The sequence below is a fragment of the Suricata suricatta genome, chromosome 14 (assembly GCF_006229205.1).
Source record: "Suricata suricatta isolate VVHF042 chromosome 14, meerkat_22Aug2017_6uvM2_HiC, whole genome shotgun sequence".
Classification (NCBI taxonomy): Eukaryota; Metazoa; Chordata; class Mammalia; order Carnivora; family Herpestidae; genus Suricata; species Suricata suricatta.
The window spans coordinates 7,268,373-7,293,897 of NC_043713.1; the positions used below are offsets into that span (position 1 = coordinate 7,268,373).

Genomic DNA, 25,525 nt, shown 5'->3' on the forward strand with positions numbered 1-25,525 from the left:
CGATCAGCTGACTGAGCCACCCAGGCGCCCCAGTGGGTGCTGTTTTTAGCCCCAAGTTTTACTTGTACAAGCTGGGCTTTAGGGGTGACAGAGGCGGCAGGTTTTATCTCGCCTGCCGGATTCTTTGTTAATCCCACCCTTTTTCCTTGGTGGAAGTCTGCCCAACTCCATGCGGCTCTGGTCCAATTAGAGTACCCTGCCCTGCAGTTCAGAGTGTGAATAAGTAACCTAGGACCAGGCAATCTCTCAGTGACGGTTCTGGTGGGTTCTCATCACGGATTTTATAGCCAGATGTTGGGTTCTCGGTTCGCTGTAGGGGAAGATGGACGTCTTGACCACACTCTTCTTTTCCTTACATTTTGCTGGTTTTACAAACGAATGAGACAAACACGCTGAGAGAAGCAAACGAAGATATTGAGATAAAGAATATTAATGTTTGTTGAGTCTTTGAGGCCAGAGCCTTTTCTAGAGTGAGGTAATAAATAACTCACTTTTGCTTACTTCTTTGAGTAAAAGTTTTGTCATGTGCAATCAGGAAAGTTAATTAGCTTACCCATAATTATGCAATTAAGAAGGTTGCAAAACTGGTTTTAAATCTATGTCTGGGGGCACCTGGATGGTTCAGTCAGTTAAGCATCTGACTCTAGTTCAGCTCAGGTCATGATCTCACGGTTCATGAGTTCAAGCCCTGTGTCAGGCTCCGCGCTCACAGGGTGGAGCCTGCTTGGGATTCCCTGTCTCCCCCCGCCCCCTCCTGTGCTTCCCTACCTTGTGCATGTGCACACTCGCTCACTCTCTCTATCTCAAAACAAAACATCAAACCTATGTTTGGTTCCAAGGTTTGCGCTTTACACAATACTTTGTTTTGATACTCTGTTTAGCTTATATGACTATGAACCAGATATTTTAATTTAAATGTTTATTTTTGAGAGAAAGCATGTGAGTAGGGGAGGGGCGGGGGGTGGGTGATGGGGGATCTGCAGCAGCCTGAGCTGACATCAGCGGGCCCAGTGAGGGGCCTGAACTCATGCACCGTGAGATCATGACCTGAACTGAACTTGGACGCTCAACCGACTGAGCCACCCAAGCAACCCCAGATATTTTAATGTAGTCAAGTAAGAGAAATAAAGGGAAGGAAATGCATATGGTCATAACTGATTGACCCACTCGCCATACCCCCAACTATTAGGATTCATGTTCACATTGTGAGGAGAGCAAAATTGCACAACTTTTCCAAGAAAGAAAAAAAAAAAAGCATTTCTTTTTCTCCTAAAATAAATCACCACAAATAGTATTATGAGTTTTAGGAGAGTAACTGAATATAGCCTGTGACTTTGGTATAAATATCTTCATCTAAGCCAAGCAATCCAGTAAAGCAGACTGAGGCCATGCCTGCCAGGGATTTATGGGTAGGAGTAAAAGGCTGAAGAATGGATGGGAATTCAGTGGAGCTCAATAGTTAGAATGTGACTTGCGCTTCTGGGTTCACATGTTTTTCTTCATTATGTTGCTTGGCTTGTGATGATGAGCAGATTCCAACATACAAGGTCGCTGCTCTTCATCCCTTTTCTGAGCCATGAATACATTGCCAGCTGGGTGACTATCATTTACCATCAGATACAATTCCACATGTTTTTACTATCAGTTAGGATTTAAATAAATGTAACAAACACTGGTGTTAGCACAAGTAGAAAATTACAAATATCCATAGATACAGTTCCCCATACATCCACACAGGTATCGACTGCTCATTTTTTCAAGTACTCAGGCATCATGTAGAAAACTTACGTCAAAGTTCAAAATTATAAAAGTGCCAGTTGCCGATGGAGATATAGTCATAGTAAAAATTAATAAGTAGAGTGTATGCAGGACAGACTTGACGATTACCAGCCTCCTCCTAAATAGATCTTGGGTGAAATTGGAAGTATCAAAATAGCAGTTGCAGAATGGTTGAGAATAACTATAGTTAGAACATTACAAATCTCAATTCATAATATATGCTTTTCTTAGATGTAGATTCATGGGATTATCTACAACTCAATAAGAAAGAATGAACACAAAGCAACAAAATCTTTGGCTCAAGAAGTTAGAAAAGGAGTCACAAAACAAACCTAAGAAAGGAATGAGAGGGGCGCCTGGGTGGCTCAGCTGGTTAAGCATATGACTTCAGCTCAGGGCATGATCTCACGGTTCATGGGTTTGAGCCCCACCATAGGTGCTGTGCTGACAACTCGGAGCCTGGAGCCTGCTTCAGATTCTGTGTCTCCCTCTCTCTGACCCTCCCCTGCTCGTGCTCTGTCTCTCTGTCTCTCTCTCTCTCTCAAAAATAGATAACAAATTTAAAATTATTAAAGAAAGGAATGAGAAAGCAAGTGATAATAAAATACAGTAAATACACTGGAATCTGCATATTTTTTAACAGAATTAATAGACTGAAGATTGATTCCTTGAGGAAAAATGGGCAAATCAGTATTTAGTCTAATAGAAAAATGATACATAATTGCTTTGAATGTAATAAGCAGGACTTAATGAGTTTTGTCTAATTAAGAAAACAATATATGTTGAACAACAACAATAAAAATTAGAAAATAAAAGCAACATAAACAAAACCATTTTTGATGAGTGGTAACTAAGCACACTGCATTATTTTGTAGTGTATACAAGTATCAAATCATGTTGTACACCTGAAACTGATATAATGTTATATGTCCATTATATCTCATTCAAAAAGAGACCATTTTATGTTTGATCCCCCCTTTTTATTTGCAACATGTTTGTTTTACATTATAGTTGACCCATGGACAACACAAGGTTTTGGGGGCAGTGACCCCTGTTCAGTCAAAAATCCACGTAAAATTTTTGATTCCCCAAAAACTTAACTACCAACTTTCTACTGTTGACATGAAGCCTTCCCTGTACCAGTGGAATAACACATATTTTGTATGCTATATATAGTATACACTGTATTCTTACAATATAGCAAGGTACAGAAAAGAAAATGTGAAGAAAATCATCAGGAAGAGAAAATACATCTACAGTACCGTATTGTATTTATTGAAAAAAATCTGTGCATAGGTGGGCCTGGGCAGCTCAAACCCATGTTGATCAAGTGTCAACTGTAATATATTTTTCTCTCACAGTATTAACACCTCTTCCCCACCGACATTCCCAGTTTCTCATCATCTAAGACTTTTCATCTCAGAAATACCTTTGAAAAGCTCTTTCCATTATTCCTCAGTACTGTCATATGGATTTTGACTTTGATACTTTGAGTCCACAAATCCAAGCTTTCATGCTTGGATAACTACAGAAACTCCTCAGCTGGTATAACCGTTTCCACTTCTTGGTCCCTTTGGCCCAGTACGCATCAAGGGCTCTTACCCTGAGGTTGAAGAATGTAGCCACTGTCACCGCCTTGGCCAGGGAGGCTCAGGTCTGGGCTAGTGGAGCATTGGTTAAATAGCCACCCCGTTTTTCCCTTCCACTCTCCAATTTCTGGCTGCTGTCTCCCATTAGCCACAGCCAACCGGAAGCCAGAAGGACAAATGGAGAACAGCTAGCATGCCCGTTATTTATAGAGGCTAGCAGCCCCTTCACCGCCCTGTCCACCTCCCAGAAGCGATGTGGCCCCCTAGAATTTCTCTCCTCCCCTGACCTTGACAGACTCTGAATCCTTGCCTTTGCTTGAACTGTTTTCTCTGGCAGGAATTCCCTGACCCCATTTCTTTGCCTGGCAAACAAATTCCTCCTTAGTCTTGGAGCTCTAGCGCTAACATCACCACTCTCTAACCTACCCACCCACCTTGCAGGGCCAAGGAAAATTAAGGTCAGGCTCTCAGTCTGCCACTTAACGAGTTGATGTGACTGTGGGTGAAGAACTCCAATGAATTTACGTTCTTTTTTTTTTTTTTTTTAAATAGGAATGGGTTTACCTATCTTGACGTCCGTCTCCTAGGGACATTGCAAATACTAGTGAGAGAAATGTTTTCTCAAATGCAAACCTTTTTACCAATTTAATCTTGTTGCTGCTCTTTCTGTTGCTTAGATTTTTTTCCTATTTGTTCAGACTAATCACAGTGCCAAGCCAATTTGTGGCATTCAAGTATTAATTTACATCCTTACCTTCCCCGTCTCCCCCTTTTTCTTTCTACATCCTTTTTTATTTCTCTTTTGTTCAGTTATGTCCTCCCGGCCCCTCCTCCTTTCTTTGTGTGACTTGTTTCTATTGTACTTAGTTGTCCGAGGACACTGCTTGCCTTTACAGGTACATTTTAGTTACAGTGGGTAAGTGAGTTTAGTAACCAACGGGGGCGGGGAAGGGGCGTTGGTGGACGTGCGGGAATCCAAACCAAACTCTGTATTGTAACTTGTAAGGTTCTGGGAGCCAGGAATGGAGATGGGCAGGGTCGGGGCGAGTCTGCAGGGCCCGGCTGGGGTTTGCCAGTCGGGCGTCTCCCGCGCCGGAGCCCGCGCCAGGACGCCGGAACCCCGGGCCGGTGGGTGCGGCTGCGGGGCCGGAATTCCGGGAGCGGAGCACAAACCGGCGAAGACCACAACTCCCGACGTGCACGGCGGCCAAGGCGGGTTCTACTCCCTGCGTGTCTTCTCGTTCTTTCCGGTTCTTAGGACAGAGACCGCTGTCCAGGAGCCGTGCAGTAGTAATTAGAGAGAGACTTTAAGTTCTGTGGAGGCGCGGGGCCCAGCGGCAGCTCACCGGATGCCTCCAGGTTGTCGGGCGGCTCCCTCCGGCCCCGCGGAACCTGCAGCTCGACCGGTCGCGTTTCCATGGGGACACTAATTGTAGGCGGACGCATTGGCGCGGCAGTTTAATTCTCCGGCGGCGGCTGATGGAGCGGGACGAGATGGTCTTGACGGGGCTCATCAGGAAACTCGGTAACAGTCTGAGCTGCTCTCGCCCGAGTCGCCCTCCTGTCGTGGCCACTAGCTCGGGCTGGTCGTGTAACGTCCTCGAGGCTGGGCCACCCCGCACTGGCTCCCTGTCGTCCTGGCCTCGCCAGGGCAGTCCCCGGGGGTCCAGCTCGGACTCCGGGTAAACCCCGCGGTTCGCGTCCCGAGGGCACCAGAGGCCCGCCTGTTAAAAAAAAAAAAAAAGAAAAAAGAAAAAAAAGAAAAACATTGATTTATTTCCTTCTTCACCGCGTTGCCCGCCCCCAGCGTCAATAACTAAGTTTTAGGGTGAATTCCGGGTGGGCGTCCGTTTGGAGCTGGGAAATAGCTTTGTGCGGTGATTTGACAGGTCATCAGCTGGCCGAGATCAGGGAGCGCGCCCTCAAGAACATTCTCTGCAAGGTCGAGCACAACTTACTCTCCTGTGAAGACCTGGTTCAGGAGAGGCTGCTTTTCCTCCGTTTGCTGGAATGGTTCAATTTCCCGTCTGTCCCAATGAGAGAAGAGGTTCTCAGCCTGTTGAACAGATTGGTTAAGGTAGGATCATTTTCAAATACAATCAGAGGAGCAAGTGTTGTCTAATTTGTAGCGTTTTTTTTTTTGAAAGTTAAATAATTAAAAAAAAATTTTTTTTTTGAACAACCGGAGATGTTGGTCTGGGTGTATAACGCTCGGCTTCCTTTTATGTGTAATGTTGAGTCTCACGTTGGCTCTGTTGTGCCCGGAAATAACAGAACTTCTGGGTTCTGGTATGTTCTGGTTTTTAGAATCATCTTTGGAAGTTGGTAACTTGCCATTCTGTTTTTCCTCGTGTTCTGTTATTTACATGTTAGAGATTAGTTGTGTCTGTTTGAAAGAGACTGTGTTTCAAATTAGCGATACCACAGTTAATAAATACCTCAAGTATCTGACATCGGGTTTTCCATATCTATTGATACTCAGATTTGTGTTCCTCAGTTTATCTTTTTTAAAACTATTTTTTAGTAAAACTTGTTTCTTGATGTTTAATTATTTTTGAGATAGAGCTTGAGTGCTGTCAGCACAGAGCCTGAAACAGGACTCCAACTCGTGGACTGTGAGATCAGGACCTGGGCCAAATCAGACACTTAACCCACTGACCCACCCAGGCTCCTGCGGCCTGGATTGAGAGTAGTTGTGGGGGTCAAATGTCAAAGGGCGAGTTTAACCTTTGAAACTGTAAGTCACGGGGCTGTCAGTGGATTATTCGGTGTCCTTGCATGGCTGGAGGTAGAGGCTGGGGTGGGAGTCAGTGGAGAGAGGTCGTCCACATAATAAGTGTAGGAGTTGACAGCGTGCATTTCTAGTGCACGGTATCTGGGCTTTTCTCTCGCAAGTGTCATATATGGTTTATGTGTGTCTGTAAATCTGTGTCCTGCTCATGGAAGTTCTTTACTTTTGGGTACATCCGTGCAAGTTTGTTTTTTTGGAAAAGGAACATCTGGCATACGAAAAATACTTTCCTGTTTTCATTGCTGTAAGGTAAAGTGTAGAGATTTTTCACTTCTTTACTCTCCTTATTGCAGCATCCCCCCGCAGTCAAGCATTTGGTTGACCTCCGCGCAGTCGAATTCTTATCTAAACTTCGTTCTAATGTGGAGCCCAATCTACAGGCTGAAATCGATGGCATTCTGGATGGACTTTTTGTTCTTCCTTCCGAAGACCCGACCCTATACTCTGCATCTTACCAAACCAAACAAACTGGTAACTCTTTGGAATCAATCTGGATGCATTCTGTTAAAATAGAAATGTATTGTGGGTTTTTTGTTGTTGTTGTTAATTCCCAAGAAAGAGACCTTAGGTTAAAAGAAAAAAAAAGACCCTCTCCCTCAACTTATTTTTCTTGCATTAATTTACATGAGTTTCACCTTTTTCCCTTCTCTGCTGTTATTCAGAGGAGAATATATTTGTATTTATTGCTTCTTTTGGTCGAGGGGCCTGAAAGATGCCAGCGATTTTCTTTTCGTGAGACTAGTTTGACAGATTATTTCTTCGACAGTAACGGATTCTCAGCGCTCCTTACGACGTGGCAGACGTTGTTCTGAGTGTTTTGCACTGGCCTCTTGGACTGGGCTCCTCACCGAGCCATGGGGTGCTGTCCGTCCTGGCTCATAGTTTTGTTACGGGGTCTCCAGTTAAAATGAGCTGTACGTGGTACACTGTTCAAATCAGAGTCAGACAGACGTGGGCTTAAGTCCCGCTTCTGCCAGTACTGTGTCACCGTGGCTGTGGTACTTAATCCCTCTAGGTTTTAGTTCTGGCATCCAGAAATTGAGACAATAGAAAGAAAACCTTATCGGATTGTCGTGAAGATGAAACACGACGGTGCTGTGCGTGCTCGCCAGGAGCCCGGCTGCGACTTGGTGCCGCTGGTGCCCGGAGAGCAATAGCCGTGCCAGGTGCCGGCTCCCTGTGTGATCGCGATTCTTAACAGGGAGACTGTCTGCCCAAACCGGAGCCAGTAAAGCAGAATCTTGAGTCCTGTAGTTTCAATCTAGTTCCCCGCAGGGGAGATCAGACGTGTGGTCTAGGGCCCATTTTTTGTGATCTGTGTTAGATTAGGAAACACTGGCATGAAAACTCCCAGCACAATTATGAATTTAGTTTTAGTCTTTTCTGTATTCCCGTTTTTCTCGCAGCTGTGTTGCTGCGAGCGCAGTCACAGGTGACAGAGGATCGGCCGTCAGAGATGGTGAAGGACTGCCGGACTCCGTCGTTTGATAATCTTTTCCTTAAAGATATTAGTGAAAGTTGAAGTGGTCAGAACTAGGTCATTGGGGTAAGAGTGAGGAGGGAGGCGGACTGAGAAGCAGAGACGAGCCCTTGAGTAAATACTTTGTAACAGATTCTTTATGTACATTGTGCATGTTTTCCTTCTAACAAATAGTTGTATCTGCTGAACCATAGAAGACAGGAAACCCTCCTTCTTGATTTAAAACTGGCTCAACCTTTACATTTTTTTCCTCTAGAAGAAGACTTTTGGAGAAAAAAAACACTTTCTTTTTTAGTTTTTAAAATGATTAAAAAACATACGGCAAAACACTAGGCTTTGAAAAGAGTATTTCACTTTCAGCAAATAAGGCGTCAGTAACACAGTAACGGATGTTTTCTTATCAGAATTGCCACAGCAACCTGAAATCCTCAGAGGCTATTTCCCTCAGGACCAACGTGATCCCCAGCAGATGGAGGCGCCTCCAGGACCAATGGGTGCGTATGTGTAGACGGGCAGCCCCGTCGACCTGGTAAATCAGAAGTTAGTGTGCTTTTCCTCACGGCGGTAGAGATGTGGTCAGACCTGAGTGTTCTGTTTTCCTAACATTACGTTACTTCGTTACTTCGTGAGCAGCTGAGCAGTCGTGTATGGGGGAGGGGGCGGTGACCGCAGCAGTGCCCCCTGCTTCCTGAGCGCCCGTCCTTCGTCAGGAACTGTGCCACGCGCTGTGTCCTGCCGTTTATTGTCCAGCACTCCAAGTGGTACCGTTCATCCGGTTACTCAAGCCGAAGACTCTGGATCTTTCTCCCGGTATCGCTGATGGAAGAATCTCTTTCTGGAATCTCATCCGGGGCTGGCTGGGTCTCTGCTCACGTGTCGCCTTCTCGGGGATGCCTTCCCGAGGACCTTAGAGGTCACTTTCTACCTACGTTTAGTTTTCTGTCTAACAAATATCATCTGAAATTACGTATTATTTTTCCTCTTCTTTGTCTCCTTCGTTAGAAGCTTAATGATAGCTTTGTTCCCAGTGTGCAAAACCACGCCAAAAACTCAGTAGGCGCCCCGTGCATGTTCTTTGAGTGAACGAACGAGTCTTCACTGAGCCCCGGCGAAATTGATATTGTGACCGTCCCCATTTTAATGAGGAAGGCACTGAGCTTGGGAAGGAGAACACCTTTGTTCCAGGGATGCAGCTGGGGAGTGATGAAGTGCGCACGAACCTAACATTTTATTGCCTGCATAGTTGAAAAGAAAGCCTTGTGTCCAAGGGTGTATCTGCTCCTGTCAGGTGTTTCGTTTAACTCAGTTTGGAGGCCCTGAAAAACCGAAAAACCGTTCGCAGAAACTCTGGTTGAGTGACAGCGTGAGAAAGAACTGAAAACTTGTTTGGCTGTTAAAACAGTTCACCTTTTCTCTCTGAGAGCTGTGCCAGGCTTGTGGGGCGCTTGGGTTTTGAGGTGGTCGTTTCTTGGTGATGAAGCGGCTTCGCTGAGGGACAGGGAGAGACCTCTGCAGGGAGAGAGGGGGTCCAGGGCTGAGAAGGTGCAGCTGCCGAAGACATCGGGGCCACTGAGGTGCAGAAACGGTACTGAGCCGTGGTGTGTGGGCTGATGACCCGGCCCGTTTGGGGCCCGTCATTTTGTGTGCGGAGAAGTCAGTCCTTCCCTCCACTGCCCTCACCTTCCTCTGAAAATGTAAACCTGTTGTGTGTTGGCACTTTTGAAAGAAGCAACTGTGCAGTATTTGGGGATTTAATAACGCTGTTTTCTCCAAAACCAGTGATCACATGCTCTTTTCAAAGCATTTGGCGGAAAGACTGCCGCTTGGAAGGGTTTATGTAGATCCTAGATGCTGTTTCTCAGCGTTGCCGCCTCAATTTGGACAATATAAGATTTGTCAAAAAAAATAATTTGAATGGGGCAGTTTAAAATTGTGTTGGTTTCTCAGATTTCTTTTTATCTGGTTTGAGTGCTGATATTTGATCTTCAACCTTATGGTCTTCAAATCGTCTTCAGAGAGGCTTAACCAACTAACTCCTTTTAGGGTGCTTGACCGTGACTAACTTTTAAATATAGTAAAATGAAATATCTGTATCATTTTTAATTTCTACAATTAAAGATCTCTAAATGCCAGTTCCTTTCATGTTAAATTTAAGCTCCGTGTTCTGGTTAACCACTGGGGATGATAGAAAATGTAATTCAAGTTCTGAATGTCATTCAGTGTTGTTTGTATTTCATGTTTTTCTAATAATAATAATACGAACTGGGTTCTGAGTAAAATATGAAAACAGAGCTCTGTTATTTACCCTGTTAGGGAACAGATTTGCAGCCAGCCTTGCATAGTGTAGTTTAGGTTACTGTAAGATGTGACTTTGAGGGCTTGTTTTAAGGGTGAAGCCTTGCTCTTAACATTGGGAGTCTATCAACGTGTCTTTGATCCCTTACGTTTTGCTGTTCCGTTAACAGTAAATCAGACTGTGAAGTGTTTGAAGTTTTCTACATTTCCTTGGCTGCCGCTCACTACAACTGATAGACACGTTCTCTCCTCCAATGAAAGGTACGGAGCCTGGGACGTGCCAGGATTTTGGTTCGCTGATAGCCGTTACATCTGGTTGTGATTATCGTAGTCTTCACCAGGAAAAAACGGTACTACGTGTCTGTGAAAGGGAGGGCTGGGGGTGCAGGGCTGATTCTCACTGTTTCAGAAAGCAGGTCAGAAAATTCCTGTTTGCCGTTACCAGGCTACTTTTTCTTTCTTTCTGTTTTTGTGATTAGAATCATGCACACTTCTTGGAGACATGAGTCATCTTTTATTGACCAGGAAGTCTTATTGGCCAAAACCCATGCCCTTGGTTGATAAAAATGAAAAAAACTAGGCATAAATGCAGTTCTTTTTTAGCGGACGGTATATTCAGTGGGGGGTGTAGAGGCCAACGTGCTAGACTTAGGGCCGGATAAGCGGCTGCAGGCTGATAGCCGCTCTTTGATGCGGGCCCTTCTGAGGCAGCGGTAAGTTCTCTTGGAATAACATATTGAAGAGTGGAGCTCACGTGGGAAAGGGGCAGGGTTTCTGAGTCAGGCCCCCGGGAAGAGGTAGGATTTCTTGTACACACCTCTGGGTGGTGGGCGGTGGGCTGGGCCTGGGCTGACAGAGGGCGTGTGGGGCGCCGTAGGGGCGCGTGTTGTCTGAGAAGGTGGGGGGTGTCCTCTCTTTGGGCCAGGAGGGGAACCCCAGCTCGATTCACTAGTTTGGGGAAGAGCAGTTATGAATTTAATTTCTAGAATTTAACTCTGTGTTTACCGTTACTTTTCCTGTGCTGCGTCCCAACTTGTTGGTAAATTTCATTGCCGTCGGTGCCCTTTGACTTCCCTGGCCTCAGTTTACCGCTGTGCGGTCGTCTCGGCGGGCGGCGCCGGTTCTCCAGGAGGGCCCGCGTGCAGGTGCCACAGCACCACATCTAGGCATTTGGGTGGGCAGCGGGCCTGCCCCGGAGCCCTTGGTCAGGGAGTAGCTGTAGGAAGGCTGCCAGGGAGGTGAAGTCTCGGCTGAGACCGGAAGGACTTTAGTAGAGCCGTTACGCCACTCGGTAAAATAAAATAACGCTCTCTTTTTGTAGCTCTCTAAGAAGTAGTAACCACACTTTAATCTGGAATACCTGTGAACTGCTGAAGGATGTTATCATGCAAGATTTTCCTGCCGAAATTTTCCTTCAAAGGCCAAAAATTGTTCAGGTATGCGTTCTCTGTAATTGTAGATTTTGAAATAGAGAACTTTTTACAGTGAAGCAGATTTTGCAAAGCCTGAGTCCTTGGAAGGAGTGTGCACTATTGTGTTTATAAAATGAAGTATTTGGTTACCGAAACCACTTTTGCTCTAATTTCTTTGGGTAGCAGTAATTTTCTGATCAGAGGTAGTGCCATTTGACACACACAGGTCCAGCTGGGCCACCTTGGATTTACCTGTTGAGGGCTGCATAAGGGGGACTGGACTTGGAAACTGAGGTTGGGTGGCAGCACCCGTTCTTCAGCGAAGATTGGCATGGCTCTCTGAGTGCGTAGGCTGCGTCAGACACAGCGCCAGACGCCGTGGGAGTGCGGGGGTGAGCGGGCTGGGTGGGGTCTGTGGTTTGTATGGGGGAGCTTGGGGCCCAGGGTCCGGGGTGTGGCACACCCACGGCGGCTGGGAATGCCTCGTGCCCTCCCTCTGTATCCGGGCCCGAGTGCGTGCCCCTCGGCGGCCACTGTTAAGACCTAGTGTGGCAGTTGTCAAAGGACAGCCGAGGAAAGAAAAGCTGTACGAGACCAAAGCGTGGCAAAATGATTGAGCTGTTTGAGGTGCTGAAGACTTGCTGTTATTGTTAAAAACCACTTTGTAATTTAATGTCCTGAGTGGGGAGTAATTCATGTTCGCCCAGAATAGGTGCTCAACCAGCAGACTTTAGACGTAACAAACACCGACTCTTCTGTTTAAATTTTATTGTCTTGCTTTGTGCCGTCTTCTTGTGTCGTGCTAAGTCATTTTTGCCTGTTTCTGTTCCGTGTGTCTCACAAATATTTTACAGGTTATTTTATGTCCTTTGGTTGTTCATTTAACCTTACTTAAACTCCACACCCACCTTCCCTTGATCGTTTTCATTGCTCTTCTTTATTTCAGAGCCTTTTGTCTCTGTTGAAACTGGCCTTCGGGGGAGACGGGAAGCACCGGCTGGTGTTCCAGTCCGTGTCCTGCTTGCAGCAGCTGTGCATCTGCCTAAGAAGCAGACTGAACTTTCACCGTGACCCAGGCTTCTTCTCTAGTAAACAAGGTGTTTATGTTTTATTTATTCATTAGTCGCTGGTGGCAATTGCCGATTCTTCTGAGAAGTTGTTATTATACTTACTATGTAAATTTTCACAGTACAGACTCCTCATTCCTAAAAGGAATCAAATGATCACCATTGAAAACCAGTCGTGTGAGTGACTGAACCACTCAGGATCCTGTCCTCTCCCTTTTTTTTTTTTTTTTTTTTTTTGATAAAAGCCATTTGCAAGATTGTTTTTTTCTCTTACGCATATGGTGGTGTTGGGAGCGAGGGACTAGAATTCTGAGTGCAGCTATTTATGTGGGACCTGGGGCATTTTGGAAAGTTATTTGTTGTATTAATAGATTGGCTTAAAAATATTTTTTTAACTTTTGGGTATTTATCTATAAATAACCTCCACACCAACATAGGGCTTGAACTCACAACCTCAAGGTCAAAGAATTGCGTCCTGTGCCAACTGAGCCAGCCAGGTGCCCCCCATTTGTAGTTTATGAAAACTTTTCATGCGGCTTGTGGTTAGTTAAAGAGTATTTATTATATGAAAGCGGTGCCAGACTTTTAAGGGAAAAAAGCACCACCTAATGGCCAAATAGAGCACTTGGCTGGCTTTGCGAAGCAGTAGTTACAACTTAGAAATTCTCTGCACTTTCGCAATATGCCTTGAGAGTTGAATAGTAAATTACAGTGATTCATCCACATGCTTCACAGTTAACCCCTGTTCTGTTCAGAGCTCCCCTGATCCGCGCTACTCGAATACTAGGCAGTAGGTAACTTTACCATAGATGTCCGAGGGCATAGGTTCCTCGTTAACATTCTGGAGACACAGCGTTTTGCAGATGACCGATAACAGAGAGCTTGTGGATACCGCACGTTCCATCAGAATAAGAGGTACAATGTCGATAAAAGTAGTATCTTGAAGATCTATTCACGTATTAAATGTTTATGGATCACCGACTATATGCTGACTGAACAGAACAGGTAGGGGCCCCCCTTCAGAGCTGCTCCTCGAGAAGGTTGGGGTGGTATTAACAAGCGAGCAAGTTGGTTTCAGATCAGAAGTGCTCACAGGAAATCGGAAGGGTGCCGTGACTGACCGTGACTGGGGAGACGGGGCTTACCGGGGTAGGGTGGGAGGGGAGGGCCTCTCAGAGGAGGTGACCCGAGCGGTGAGCAGAAACTATGCACTTGAAGAGCTGCAGGAACAGTATTCCTGGAAGGTCAGAGGCCTCAGATAGGAGGTGACGTTCTTGAGGCACAGAGAAAAGGCGGAGGTGAGTGGAAGGTGGGGGGCAGAGAGGGAGAGTGAGACCCGAGGTGGCCCGGGGCCGGAGTGCGTCAGGACTGTAGATCTTGGTAAGGATTTTGTATTTTCATTAAAGTGCGGTGAGATGCTCTTGAATTGAAGAGTTTTTTTTTCTTCTTCTTCTGCAAATGCCTTTATTTTACCTAATTCCTTTAAAAAACTATGGTAAAATACATTTAGCATAAAATAGGCCGTTATGATCATTTAGAAATGTGCAGTTTTGTTGGCATTGTTGCACTCTCCCTCCTGTGCAGCCATCACCACGTTCTGACGTTTGTCACCACCCTAGCAGCAGATGCGTGGCCGCGCAGCCACACCCCCGCGTCCCCTTCGCTTCGCAGCCCCTGGTTACCTTCTGTTTCTAAATCTGTCCGTCCTTGGAGCCTCAGACCAGTGGAATCCTACGATAGTTGTCCTTTGGGGTCTGGTTTGTTTCACTTAGCATGATGCTTCCAGGGCTCGTCCGTGTTGTGGCGGTGCCGGAATTTCACTCCTTTTGCGTTTACGCCACATTTCGTTGATACATTTGTCTGATGCCGGACATGGGAGCTGTTCTCACCTCGTGGCTGCCGCGAATAGTGTGTCCGTGAGCACAGGCGTACCTGCCTGAGGCCATTTTCAGTTCTGTTGGGAATGTGCCTAGGAGCGGAATTGCCGGGTCATGTGTTCATTTTACCGTTAGCGCCACCAAACTGTTTTCCACAGTGGCTGTCCCGTTTACACCCCCACCCCCACCTGCGAGCCTTCCGGCCTCTCTGTGTGTTGCTAACACTCGTTATTTCCCCTTCATAAAATCCTAGTCCTCCTGGTGGATGCGAAGTGGTATTAGCATTGCCCTAAAGACTCCTGATTGCTGACTGGGGTTTTCCTAGTGACTTTTTAGGTGCTTATTGGCCATTTGTGTATCTTCTTTGGAGAAATGTCTTTTGGGTGACTTTTTTTTTTTAAGTGTTGTTTTAGGAGCCCTCTTACACCCTGGTTACTAAGTCCTTTTTAGATATATGATTTGCACATACTTATTCCCAGTCTGTAGGTTGTCACTTTCTTGATTATGTCCTTTGAACACAAAAGTTTTTGAATTTGATGAAGTCCAATTTATCTGTGTTTTCTTTGGTTATGCTTTTGGTTTCAAATCTAAAGACCCATTGCTGAATCCAAGATCATGAAGATTTACCTCTATATTTTCTGCTAAGAGCTTTATGGTTTTAACTCTCATATTTGGGTTGTTGATCCACTTTGAGTTAATTTTTGCATGTGGCCTGAGGCAGGGTTTCTCGTGGAGTTCTGAGCAGAGATGTGCAGAATCTGCTGTTGTGCCTTGGCGGTCCCGGACATTGCAAATCTGCAATCCCGGCTGGAAGGCTGCGTGGAAGCAGGCCACTTAGACGTGAACCTGGTGTTAGATGCAAATGTGCTCAGTCAGCACTTGCAGAAAAGGCTGGCCTTGACTTTACCCCAACAGAAGCATTTCTACTCTCTTAACTTTGTTACTGCTTTTTGGAAGAGCAATGCAAATACTTGATAATCATAATTTGTCTCTACTGAGGGATAATTTTAATCTTTTTTTCCTCTCAGATACAGTTTCCCAGAATTCTTCTTTGTCTTATTGTCATGAAGCTAGAGTTATTCATCATTCCCAGAATCCTTCTCCGGGAAGCAGCAGCCCCCGGCCTTCTGTGGTGGGACGCACGGGTCAGCGACCCAGGGGAGACGGTCAGGACTGGGATGCGGCGTCTTCCAGGTGACTGTCGCAAAGCCTAGTTACCTTGTGTGCACATGCTTTCCTTTGAGAGGGAGAGTGATGTTTTTCTCTGTCTTCTCTTTCGGAAAATTACCACAGGTAACAGCCTTGTGTTAAATCAGTGGGCTTTATACTTTCTTGCCCATGACCCACAGTACGAAATAATACTGCGTGCAGCCCGGCACTCAGACGTACGCTCTGTGTGTATGTGTGTTTGCCTGCGTGCGTGTGTGTGTGTGTGTGTGTGTGTGTATGTTTCTGCCAAAACAAGGTGTTCACAAAATACTTTGATTCCATATATGACATGGTGAACTATATTTTCTCTTTCTTTTTATTTCATTAAAAAAAGAATGAGTTTATTTGTTTTTATTAGCCATAGATGAAATGTGATCTAGTTTTTATTAGCCATAGATGAAATGTGATCTAGTTTAAAAGCATAGCTTTAAATGATAGATACATTTTGATAATATTTAATTTTTAAAAATTGCTTTATTTATTTATTTTGAGAGAGAGAGTGTGTGTGTGTGAGAGGGAGAGGGAGGGGCTGAGGGAGAGAGGGAGAATTTAAAGCAGGCTTCACGCACTGAGCAGAGCCCATCACAGGGCTCAGTGACTCATATCTGGGATCGTGGCCTGAAGTGAAATTGAGAAGCGATGCTTCACTGACTGAGCCAGCCAGGTGCCTCTTTCATAATATTTTAAACCTACATTTGTAGGTCTAATCATAATTTAAAAAATTCTTTTAAGTTTACTTATTTATTTTGAGAACAAGAGAGTGACTGGGGGAGAGGCAGAGAGCGAGAGAGAGAGAGAGAGAGAGAGAGAATGTCAAGCAGGCTCTGCACCATCAGCATGGAGCCTGACGGGGCTTGAACTCATGAACCGTGAGATGATGGCCTGAGCTGGAAGCAAGAGTTGGGCACTTAACTATCTGAGCCACCCAGGTGCGCCTCTAATCATGATTTGGATGCATCAGAATTTATTATTAAAGGGAATGATTAGAGATTATATAGGAAGCATTCCTTTAAGGTGCACAATTTATGGTATTTTACTCATTTGTGTAAATACAGACTTTTACATACCAGCTCTGCTTAAGGGCATTGGCGTGGCATTAGCTCATTCTTATGCCACACGCATCTTATAAACATATTAGTCTCCTCTTCGGAGTTCTACCAAATGCCCAGTGAGATGCACGCTTGTCTGGTGGCGTGATTATTTTCTCATGACATTGCTGCCACACACTGATGCTGATCGTGCCGGCTGCGCGCTGGCGTCATGCCATGTGCTACATACGCTTCCTGTCCTCGGGTTGTCCTGCTCTCAGTCCTGTCACAGCGTTGGCATCAGCACCATCATTGTGCAGAGAAGCCTGGTTCAGAGGTGTGGTGGGCCTCACCCCGGCTCCCGCAGCTGGTGGGAGGAGGGCAGGGGCGCGGCGGGCCTCACCCCGGCTCCCGCGGCTGGTGGGAGCAGGGCACGGGTTGAGATGGTGGGATCTGAGAGCCGGTGCTGACCCTTCTGTAGGGGTGGTGTTGGGCAGGTGCAGCTTTTCCCTGTGTTCTTATGGACCCTTTCTGCCTCATTCTCTGAGCTGTACCTAGTGTGCTGTGTGTCTATAAATTTTCACCCCTGAGTGAACACCTTCCTCAAGGGGCCTTTTAGCCTTTGAGAGAAGCCCACTTCATTTTCCTATCTTGAGGTACTGAAGTTGAAGAAATGACAAAACATAGATTTTGGGAGTTTTACAAGCTCAGTAGCCTTAGTGTAGCTGTCATTCAACTTCAGTTGTGTATAACTTTAAAATCAGAAATTTGAGGTCCTTTGTAAATGTGAGGTTCAGACCTTTCGATAGCACTTTATCCCCACCGCACCATTTTACAGCTAAGGTAAGAATTTTTAGTGAAGAGGGGCACCTGGGTGGCTCAGTAGGTTAAGTATCCAGCTTTGGCTCAGGTCATGATCTCATGGTTCATGGGTTGGAGCCCTGCGTTGGGCTCTGTGCTGACAGCTAGTTCAGAGGGTGGAGCCTGTCTTCAGATTTTTGCGTCTCCCTCTCTCTCTAATCCTCCCCTGCTTGCACTGCCTCTCCGTGTCTCTCAAAAATAAATACAAAACATTAAAAAAAAAGAATTTTTAGTGAAGAAAGCCAAGAAAGATGGGATGTTCCACTTTTTGGTACATTTTCAAAATCATTATGTGATGCTAAATGCACTACTTCATTTCTCCTCATATTCTGGCATTTTCTAACTTTCTTCAGTTGCGAACATTGGCTCACTTAGAGGAATTGGTGAGAATCAGAAAATCTAGGGAATATAAACGATTCCATTTTGCCTCTACAAGTTGATTACAGAAGGACTTTGCCATGAAATAGTTCGCTGTTGTCTAGACATGAATGGGTGATTAGTGCTAATGTTGATTGCCGCTATAGGAATTCCGAGAACATCCCTTTGAAAAGCAATATGTACACATGCATTTTTGGTTTCATTTACAGTTTGAGCCATCTTTATGGAGTTTAATCTTATACATTTGTCAAGAGTTCACAGCTCTGACCAGAACCGTTGCATGAAGCAATGTGGCTGTGTCCAGCGTGAGGCTTTCTTTCAGTGTGCCGGGCCGCAGATGGGCAGGGACGCTGTTTGTGCGCTCTTTCCTTACTCACGGATCACCCTTTGTTGATTTTACAGTGGAAGTAGTGGTCGTGCTCCGGTAAACTCTCGGGTCTCGGCGCCTTCACCTCTGGACCTGGTGCCCGTGGACCTGCCGGAGCTGGAGGCCGAAGACACGCCGGCGCTGCAGTTCCAGCAGCTCAGTCTTCCCCAGTTCTGCATCTCGGTTCTGGAGTCGGCCGTTCCTCTCCTGAAAACAGGTTGGTCGCTTGTGCAGGCACGGTTCCTTCGTGTGATTTGTGTTTGTCTGTTTTCTGGGACTCTTATTTTTCTCTTTTTCCATCTTCTGTGTCGGGACCTTTAGAATTTGTATTTACAGATCTTTTGGGATACAGATCCTTAAGAACTCAGTAAGGTCTTTATGGTCTTTAAGTAACGTGGATGCCCTTCCATTTATGGCTTCTTACTGCCCAGGCTTCCGCTTCTGTAGGGCTAAACGTAAGCCCCGAGGAGACAGTGTGGCAGGGGAAGGTAGAGACGGTGGCCGGCATGGATCGGTCCGGATAGAAGGGTCTTTGGCTTTTGCCCTTTGGAAACTTTGTGAGTTGCTGTCAGCTGTTCAGTGTCCCCCCTCAGTTTGTAGGTAAGCCATGAAACACGTGAGAAATAGAACTAAACCCCAAAGTAGATTCTCACCTTTATTGTCATTTTTTCTTCTGAAAACCCCAACCCCCCAAACATTGTGGAGTTGCTTTTTCCGTCAGAGTGCTGGATGAATTTGCGGAGATGTTCTGCAGTATACATCGTAATGTGGTTGGAGTTTTAGTACTGGGCCACGAGAACCGTCACAGCGTGGCTGCCGTCAGAGTCGGGTCCTGACAGTCGTCACCGCGCGGACTTCCTGCCTGGCCCAGCGCTCCGTTTGGCCTTGTGTGTGTCATTGCACGTGCTCCTCACACGGCCACTTTATCTTCACCACGTCCATCCCTGTTTGACAAATAGAAGCCTGAGGTTTAGGGTGGTTCAGAAGGCGATCCAAAGTCAAACAGGCTCGAACCAAGGTTCTGAAGCCTTGTCCACACTCTCAAGCCCTTGGCATGTTGCACATGATAACGATTTTTTATTCTCTAACTCTACGCATTTTTTTATAGTTAATAACCTTGTTGAGAGATGAATACAAGATAAACAGGACTTGCCTTTTTTGGTTTATAATGGTTCAATAAAAAAATCTATCCCATTTGAATGGATCTCTAAGCTCTGTGGCTTGTTTCTGCCCGCTTGAGGGGGTGGGGAGGGGAGCAGGGCGTAGGGCTGTGTGTGGGGAGCATGAAACATTTTTCTATCCCGCGGAAAACCACGTACCCTGACTTACTGCAGACTGAGTAACTCTGCTTCTGGGAGTTAGAGGACCTAGTAATTCATGCGCTCACTACGGGACGTGAAGGAAGTGCGGAGCGTTGGCGTCGTGAGGTCTGCACGTCTGTCTGCCCGGTAGACGGAGAAGAGTCGTTTTAGATGTAATGATTTTGCATTTAACCTTTTCTTAATTTGCTGTAAAAAGTCAGGTTGATCATTATAAAGCTATATCTTGGTACATAAAATTTTCTAAATGTTCTCTTGCCCTTTTGTGATAAATTATGGCATCTTTTGTAATTGTTCAGTATCATAAGCGCTTTCTAAGAGAACTTCCTGCAGCTGTTCTAAAGAAATAATTAATCTAGACCCTTACGACTGCAGTTTGTTTTACTTCTTTCCGTGGAAAGTGACCTCTGGTATGTGGGACAGGAACATTTTGATTGACTATTCAGCTAACTAGGAATTACGAATAGTGATTCCCTCTGTGGAGAAGAGAGATTGCTGTGGCGGGTGAGACAGCACAGGTTCCTTGGGGATTTTTGCAGAGTTGAGTCCGTATTGGCTTAAGAACGTGTTTCAGGCGGGACGTCCTGAAACTTCCACCTGGAGTGTCGGGTGGAAGTTTCTTCGGCAAACACCATCATGGACATTCATTCCTTGCGTTGGTCCAGCCCAGGCTCAGCCTCCCGGGCATCCAGGTGGGGCGTCAGGCTTCTGACGAGGCTCCAGTCTCTGGCCCGGAAGACCCCAGCAGCACGCATTTTCTAGACTTGACCTGGTGCGTTGTCACCCATGCCATGTCACTCGGAAGGTTTTGGAATTAGAAAAAGTCTAATCTATCTCAAGGCCTTTTTAGTTAGATTTTGCTTCTTTCTGAATATCTTTCTTAGTCATGAGCACATTTGATGTGTCGTGGTTAAATAGTGTGGTGAATCGAACAGAAGTGTTCCTGGTGGTTGTGGATTCTGACTGTCCCCTTCACGTCCTTGTGATTCTAAAGCCACCAAAAAATTTAACGAGTTTGGGGGCATGTCTGAGGAGAGCGGTGTGATATCTAGATGTTCATCTGTAAGTTAACTTCTTCCTTCTGTGTCTCTTCCTAGGGAGCAGACAGATGGTAATTCGGGTTCTCGAGTTGCTTGCGGAGGACGTGATTCTTGCTGGGGAAGCAGTCTCAGCGGACGTCTGGGGTGACAGCAGCCTTTTTGCTCTAGATGCGGTGAGAATCGTGGTTTCTTTGGGATTTGATAAATCGTATTTTATTTTAGTTTGGTCTTTCGGAGCTGGTTGTATTTTCTTGCTGGTCTTTGAGTGCTTTCTTTCAGACGCAGTATGTTTCAGGCTTATTTTGTGCATTCTGGAGCAGGCCCTTCCTCTAGAGATTCTGATTACTGTAGTTAGTTAGTTTTTGATTCTGTTTACTTGTAACGGGGGGATGTATACCAAGATAAAAACAGGCCAGGGGGAAACTTATAGCGACTGTGATATCACTTTTTCTTTTAGTAATTGAACTAGGAAATACATATTTTTAAAAATATAAGTTTAGATTGCTTTCTCTCTGATTTTAAACTTGTATTTCTTTGCTTATATGTGTATATATCCAACCTAACTGCTTATGAGCTTTAACCGTCAGCATGTACTAAGTCATTTCAGAATAGCAATGTTAGTATCACTGTAATCAATAATTGACACAGTTTAAGATTTCTTTGCAGTTCTTGTTAGCTTAGACTAAATCTCATTCATATACAGTCAAAAAGTTGTGCCTTGAATTCACTGGAAAGAATTTTCTTTTACCAATTGATTATATAGTCAGATTTGTTTTAATTAGTTTTCTCCTCATCGGCACGTCACTCAGAAGTGGACTCGTGCCGTCTTGTCCTCCGCTTTATCTTTTCCACTTTTATTTTAGCTCTTACAAATGTAAGCAAGTCAGGATGTAGGTTCTTCCTGCTCTTCCCACATCTTACATAAAAGGTAGTATGCCGTATCTGGTTTTACATCCTATTTTTACATGTTAAAAGTCCCTCCTGGGTGCACAGAATAATAGGTGGAGATTTTTGTGTGTCACATGTGGACTCTTCATCAGTCTTTTTATTGGCCGCCCGCAGTTCAGTGTGTGTGTGTTCAACCAGTCTCCTACTGATGGACACAATTGCTAGTATGAGTTATGCGATGGGAATACTGTGCATATGTCATTTCATACATGTCCAAGTATGTCTCTAGGGTAGATTTCTTTAAGTAGGATTGCTCTGTCAAAAAGATTGTCGGAAGGAGAGTGGATATGGGGACGGGCAAAGTGGGGACAGGCTTCTAGTTACGGAATACCTAAGCCATGGGGATGAAAGGCACAGCCTGGGGAACATGGCCAGTGATATCGTATGGTAACAGACAGTAGCTACGCTTGTGGGCTCAGCGTCAGGTACGGAATTGTGGACTCACTGTATTGCACACCAGAAAACTAAGTGTAACATTGTATGTCAACTATACTTGAATTAAAAAAGTAAATGAATTTTAAATTGTGGATGTTTTTGCGTTCTCCTCTTCTGCTCTACAGCTGCATTCACTCTCAAGCAGTTTGCTAGACAGTGTTTTCTCCTATACACTCAGCAGCAGGGTGCATGGTCAGACTTCAGATTTTTGCCATTCTACTGAGTGATATACGATATGTCAGTGTAGGATTAGGAAAGTCACGCATCCTTTTGTTAACTTTAAGGGTCATTTTCATTTCTCTTTCTGTGAATAGTCTTGGCACTTATCCACTTTTCTCTTGGGTCATTGGTCTTTTGTTCTTTTAACTGATTTCTATGAGCTCTTTATAGATTAAGAACATTGGCTTCCCAAGACAGGTAGCAATTTTTTTCTTTCCGTTTTTCTTTTTTTGTTTTTACTTTCCAACTGATGCTTTTGACTGTGCAAAGGCTTTATTCATTTGTTTATTTATATATAGCTGTCTTTATCAGTTCCTTTTTAAAAAATTCGTTCTGTATTTTGAATCATAGATTTTTCTCCACACCTTGGGAAAAATGTGCTATATCTATTTCTTGAAGTCTACATTTTTATCTTTCAAAAGTATTTTTCTCATATAGATTTTGCACATTTCTTATTATTTATTCGTATATATGTGTGTGAATATATATGTGGGTGTTTAACAGCTTTATTGAAGTATGATTGACATACAGTAAGCTGCACATGTTTTTTAAAATTAAAAAAATTGTTTTCAAATGTTTGTTTTTGATAGAGGGAGACAGAGTGCATGTGGAGGAGGGGCAGAGAGAGAGAGGGAGACACAGAATCTGAAGCAGGCTCCAGGCTCTGAGCTAGCAGTCAACACAGAGCCTGATGTGGGGCTCGAACCCATGAACTGTGAGATCATGACCTGAGCCAAAGTTGGATGCTCAACCAACTGAGCCACCCAGGCGCCCCAATTTTTGTTTTGTTTTGTTTTAGAGAGAGAGAGGCAGCATGCATGAACTGGGGAGAGGGGCAGAGGAAGAGAATCTTTTTATTTTTTAAATATTAAATTTTTTTTAGAGAAACAGTGTGATTGAGGGGGATGGGCAGAGGGAGAGAAAGAGAGACAATCAGGAGAGAGAATCAGGAGAGAGAGAGAATCTCTGTGGATGTGAGGACTTGATCCCACAACCCCAGGATCATGAGCTGAAATCAGTCAACTGACTGAGCCACCCAGGCACCCCTTTATTATTCGTTTGTTTTGTTTAGAGAGACAGAGCTCGAGCAAGGGAAAGAGCCTAGGGAGAGAGGGTATCTCACACTGAGCCCAACATGGGACTTAATCTCACAACCCTGGGATCATGACCTGAGCTGAAATCAAAAGTCAGGCGCTCAACCGACTGAGCCACCCACGTGTCCCAGCTCTTTAAAAGGTTTTTGATACATTTTGACATATGAATACACTCATGATATAGATTAGTTTGCATTTTCTAGAAGTTTGTATGTATGAGCTCATGTGCTTTTTGATCTTCTCTCTCTCAGTGGGATCACTTTGAGATCTAGCCCTGTCGTTTGTGTGAGTCATTAGTTCATGTTACTGGATGCCTTGTTCCTTGCTATTTGTATTCTGGTAGGGAAGACAATTTTGGAGAGTATGGATTTACTTATTTTTTTTGAAAGAAGTGTTTTGATTAGGCATGACTGATCAACATGTGTACAGGAAATAAAAAATGATATATTTCAGCATTATTTTCATAAATCTGTAAACTACCAGAGAATATCTCCATGTAATTGGAAACCATACTCTTTTTTTACACTTTAGTATATCACAAATCATTTTTCATTTTATATATTATGATTTAAAATTATCTTCTGATTTCTTTGAAGGACTGATATTGTAACTTTTCTATTAAAGCAAAATTTGTCACAAAAATATATATTGGTTTTTTTGGTTGCCAATTTTTTTCTCTTTATGTAACTTTGACTAAGGTCTTTATTTTACTAAACTCTGTAAATAGAGATTAGAACATAAAAAAAGTACAGATATTTATCTAATACCAATACCCATGTGTGAAAACCTCAGACCTTGCTGCACACACACATAGAACACACATATGCATACACAAGTCCCTTGAAAAGAGAAACACATATTTTATAATAGGTTTAATGCATTCTTTCAGGTACTTCAGTGTCTTTACCCATAAAATAGGGACAATAGTTCTTAATCTTAGTTTTTCTTTAGTCCTTAGGGTTATGCTACTATTTGGCAGTACTTTTAGAAGATTTTCACATATTGAAGGTTTTCAACAAGTAATTCTTTTTCTTAGAAGTGTGAAGAATGTTTTATCAGTTGCTTCTTAAATTAACTTAAATTTTCTTGGCCAGAACATTTATCTGTAAAAGTTAGTCATTCACTTTCAACTTTTGGCTGCTGCTGTTTTATGATTCAATGAATTATTTTTACTTTAAAGGTTAAATCTGTTGTAGAAATGCCAATTGGTATGATAGAAATGTTAAATAAAACAGCACTGCTTCAAATTGTATCTAATTTACTTTACTAGTTTAAAAGAATAAATACTTCCTAGGAAAAGAATCTCATTCCTTTGGGTATACGTTAATAAAAGCAAACAATAGAGTTTCTTAATATCCCTACTTTTATCAAGCTTAAAAAGCAAGGTAGAATCAGTATTTTTGTTGAGTCATTAAAGGGACAAAATAATATATGCGTTGTTACCAACTCAGAAAGTAAGTATCTGAGGATACGTAATCAAATCTCTAGATCTTTCCAAACAGTGCTTAGAGCAGTCTGGGACTCCGTGCCTCAGTAATGTAGCCAGAGGAACTCGCCCACCCCCTGCACTCAATGTTTTTATCTCCCTTGAGGAAAATAAAAGAAAAAATATTTTTCTGAACTTATATTTTGTTAAGATAGAAAATTTATTGTTAAGTACTTATAAAGGCTAGGTTGACCTAAAGAATGTGACTCCTTCCTTTTTTCGCTTTGAATTCAAGCCTGTTTTATCTTCATTCACATGGTAAATTTAGTTCAAGAAATGAGGATCTTTGCCTCATGCCCTGTAGCCCCAGACTCCTGGGCTGTCTTCTGCTCATGTTTTGCCTCTCTCTCTCTGTGGCTCCCGTCATTGCAATGTCATGAAAAACAGTCTTTTCTCCTTTGTGGCACACTGCTTCCACATTCCCATCTGACCTGCTGGCAACTTAGCTATTCAGGCGTGTTGAAGAGTTGCTGGTTGGCGTTTAAGTGCGGCTGACAGCCTTGTGAACGCATCTAGAGAGAAGGGCTTTGTACCCAGGCAGGGCTCGCTGAGGGTGAGTGGACCGGACTGTGAATTTATAATTGGGTGAGTGGAATCTAATTAGCATAGGCCTTCCTGCTGTTGCCGCCAGTCCAGAGACGTGGTTTTGGTTCACCAGACGTTCCTATTATATGCTGGGCACTGGGGGTGCAAGATGAGTGAGAGCTGTTCTTTTCACTCTTGTGGGAGCTGGTTACTTCTGTTGTGACACTAGTGAAACAGCAGTCAGCCTGGGGGAAAGAGAGTTCACCAGGGACCGTTAGGGATAGCACTTAGGCTGTGGCGGTCACTGTGTTTATGAAGTCACTCAC

General features: G+C 44.2%; 1 protein-coding gene across 6 annotated transcripts in view; it reads left to right on the plus strand.

Moving 5' to 3' along the window:
• Positions 1 to 4,636: 4,636 nt before the first annotated feature.
• Positions 4,637 to 25,525, plus strand: part of RTTN (rotatin) — a 146,723-nt gene continuing 125,834 nt past the window's right edge. For 2 of the 6 annotated variants that reach the window (XM_029921776.1, XM_029921777.1), the window contains exons 1-10: positions 4,637 to 4,893; positions 5,258 to 5,445; positions 6,453 to 6,630; positions 8,044 to 8,133; positions 10,105 to 10,195; positions 11,256 to 11,370; positions 12,293 to 12,443; positions 15,319 to 15,484; positions 18,169 to 18,350; positions 20,550 to 20,665. In XM_029921776.1, the coding sequence (XP_029777636.1) occupies positions 4,848 to 4,893; positions 5,258 to 5,445; positions 6,453 to 6,630; positions 8,044 to 8,133; positions 10,105 to 10,195; positions 11,256 to 11,370; positions 12,293 to 12,443; positions 15,319 to 15,484; positions 18,169 to 18,350; positions 20,550 to 20,665 (1,323 nt within the window). In that variant the 5' untranslated portion in view covers positions 4,637 to 4,847. The remainder of the gene's footprint in view (positions 4,894 to 5,257; positions 5,446 to 6,452; positions 6,631 to 8,043; positions 8,134 to 10,104; positions 10,196 to 11,255; positions 11,371 to 12,292; positions 12,444 to 15,318; positions 15,485 to 18,168; positions 18,351 to 20,549; positions 20,666 to 25,525) is intronic. The other 4 variants (XM_029921773.1, XM_029921774.1, XM_029921772.1 and 1 more) reach the window with 2 other exon arrangements.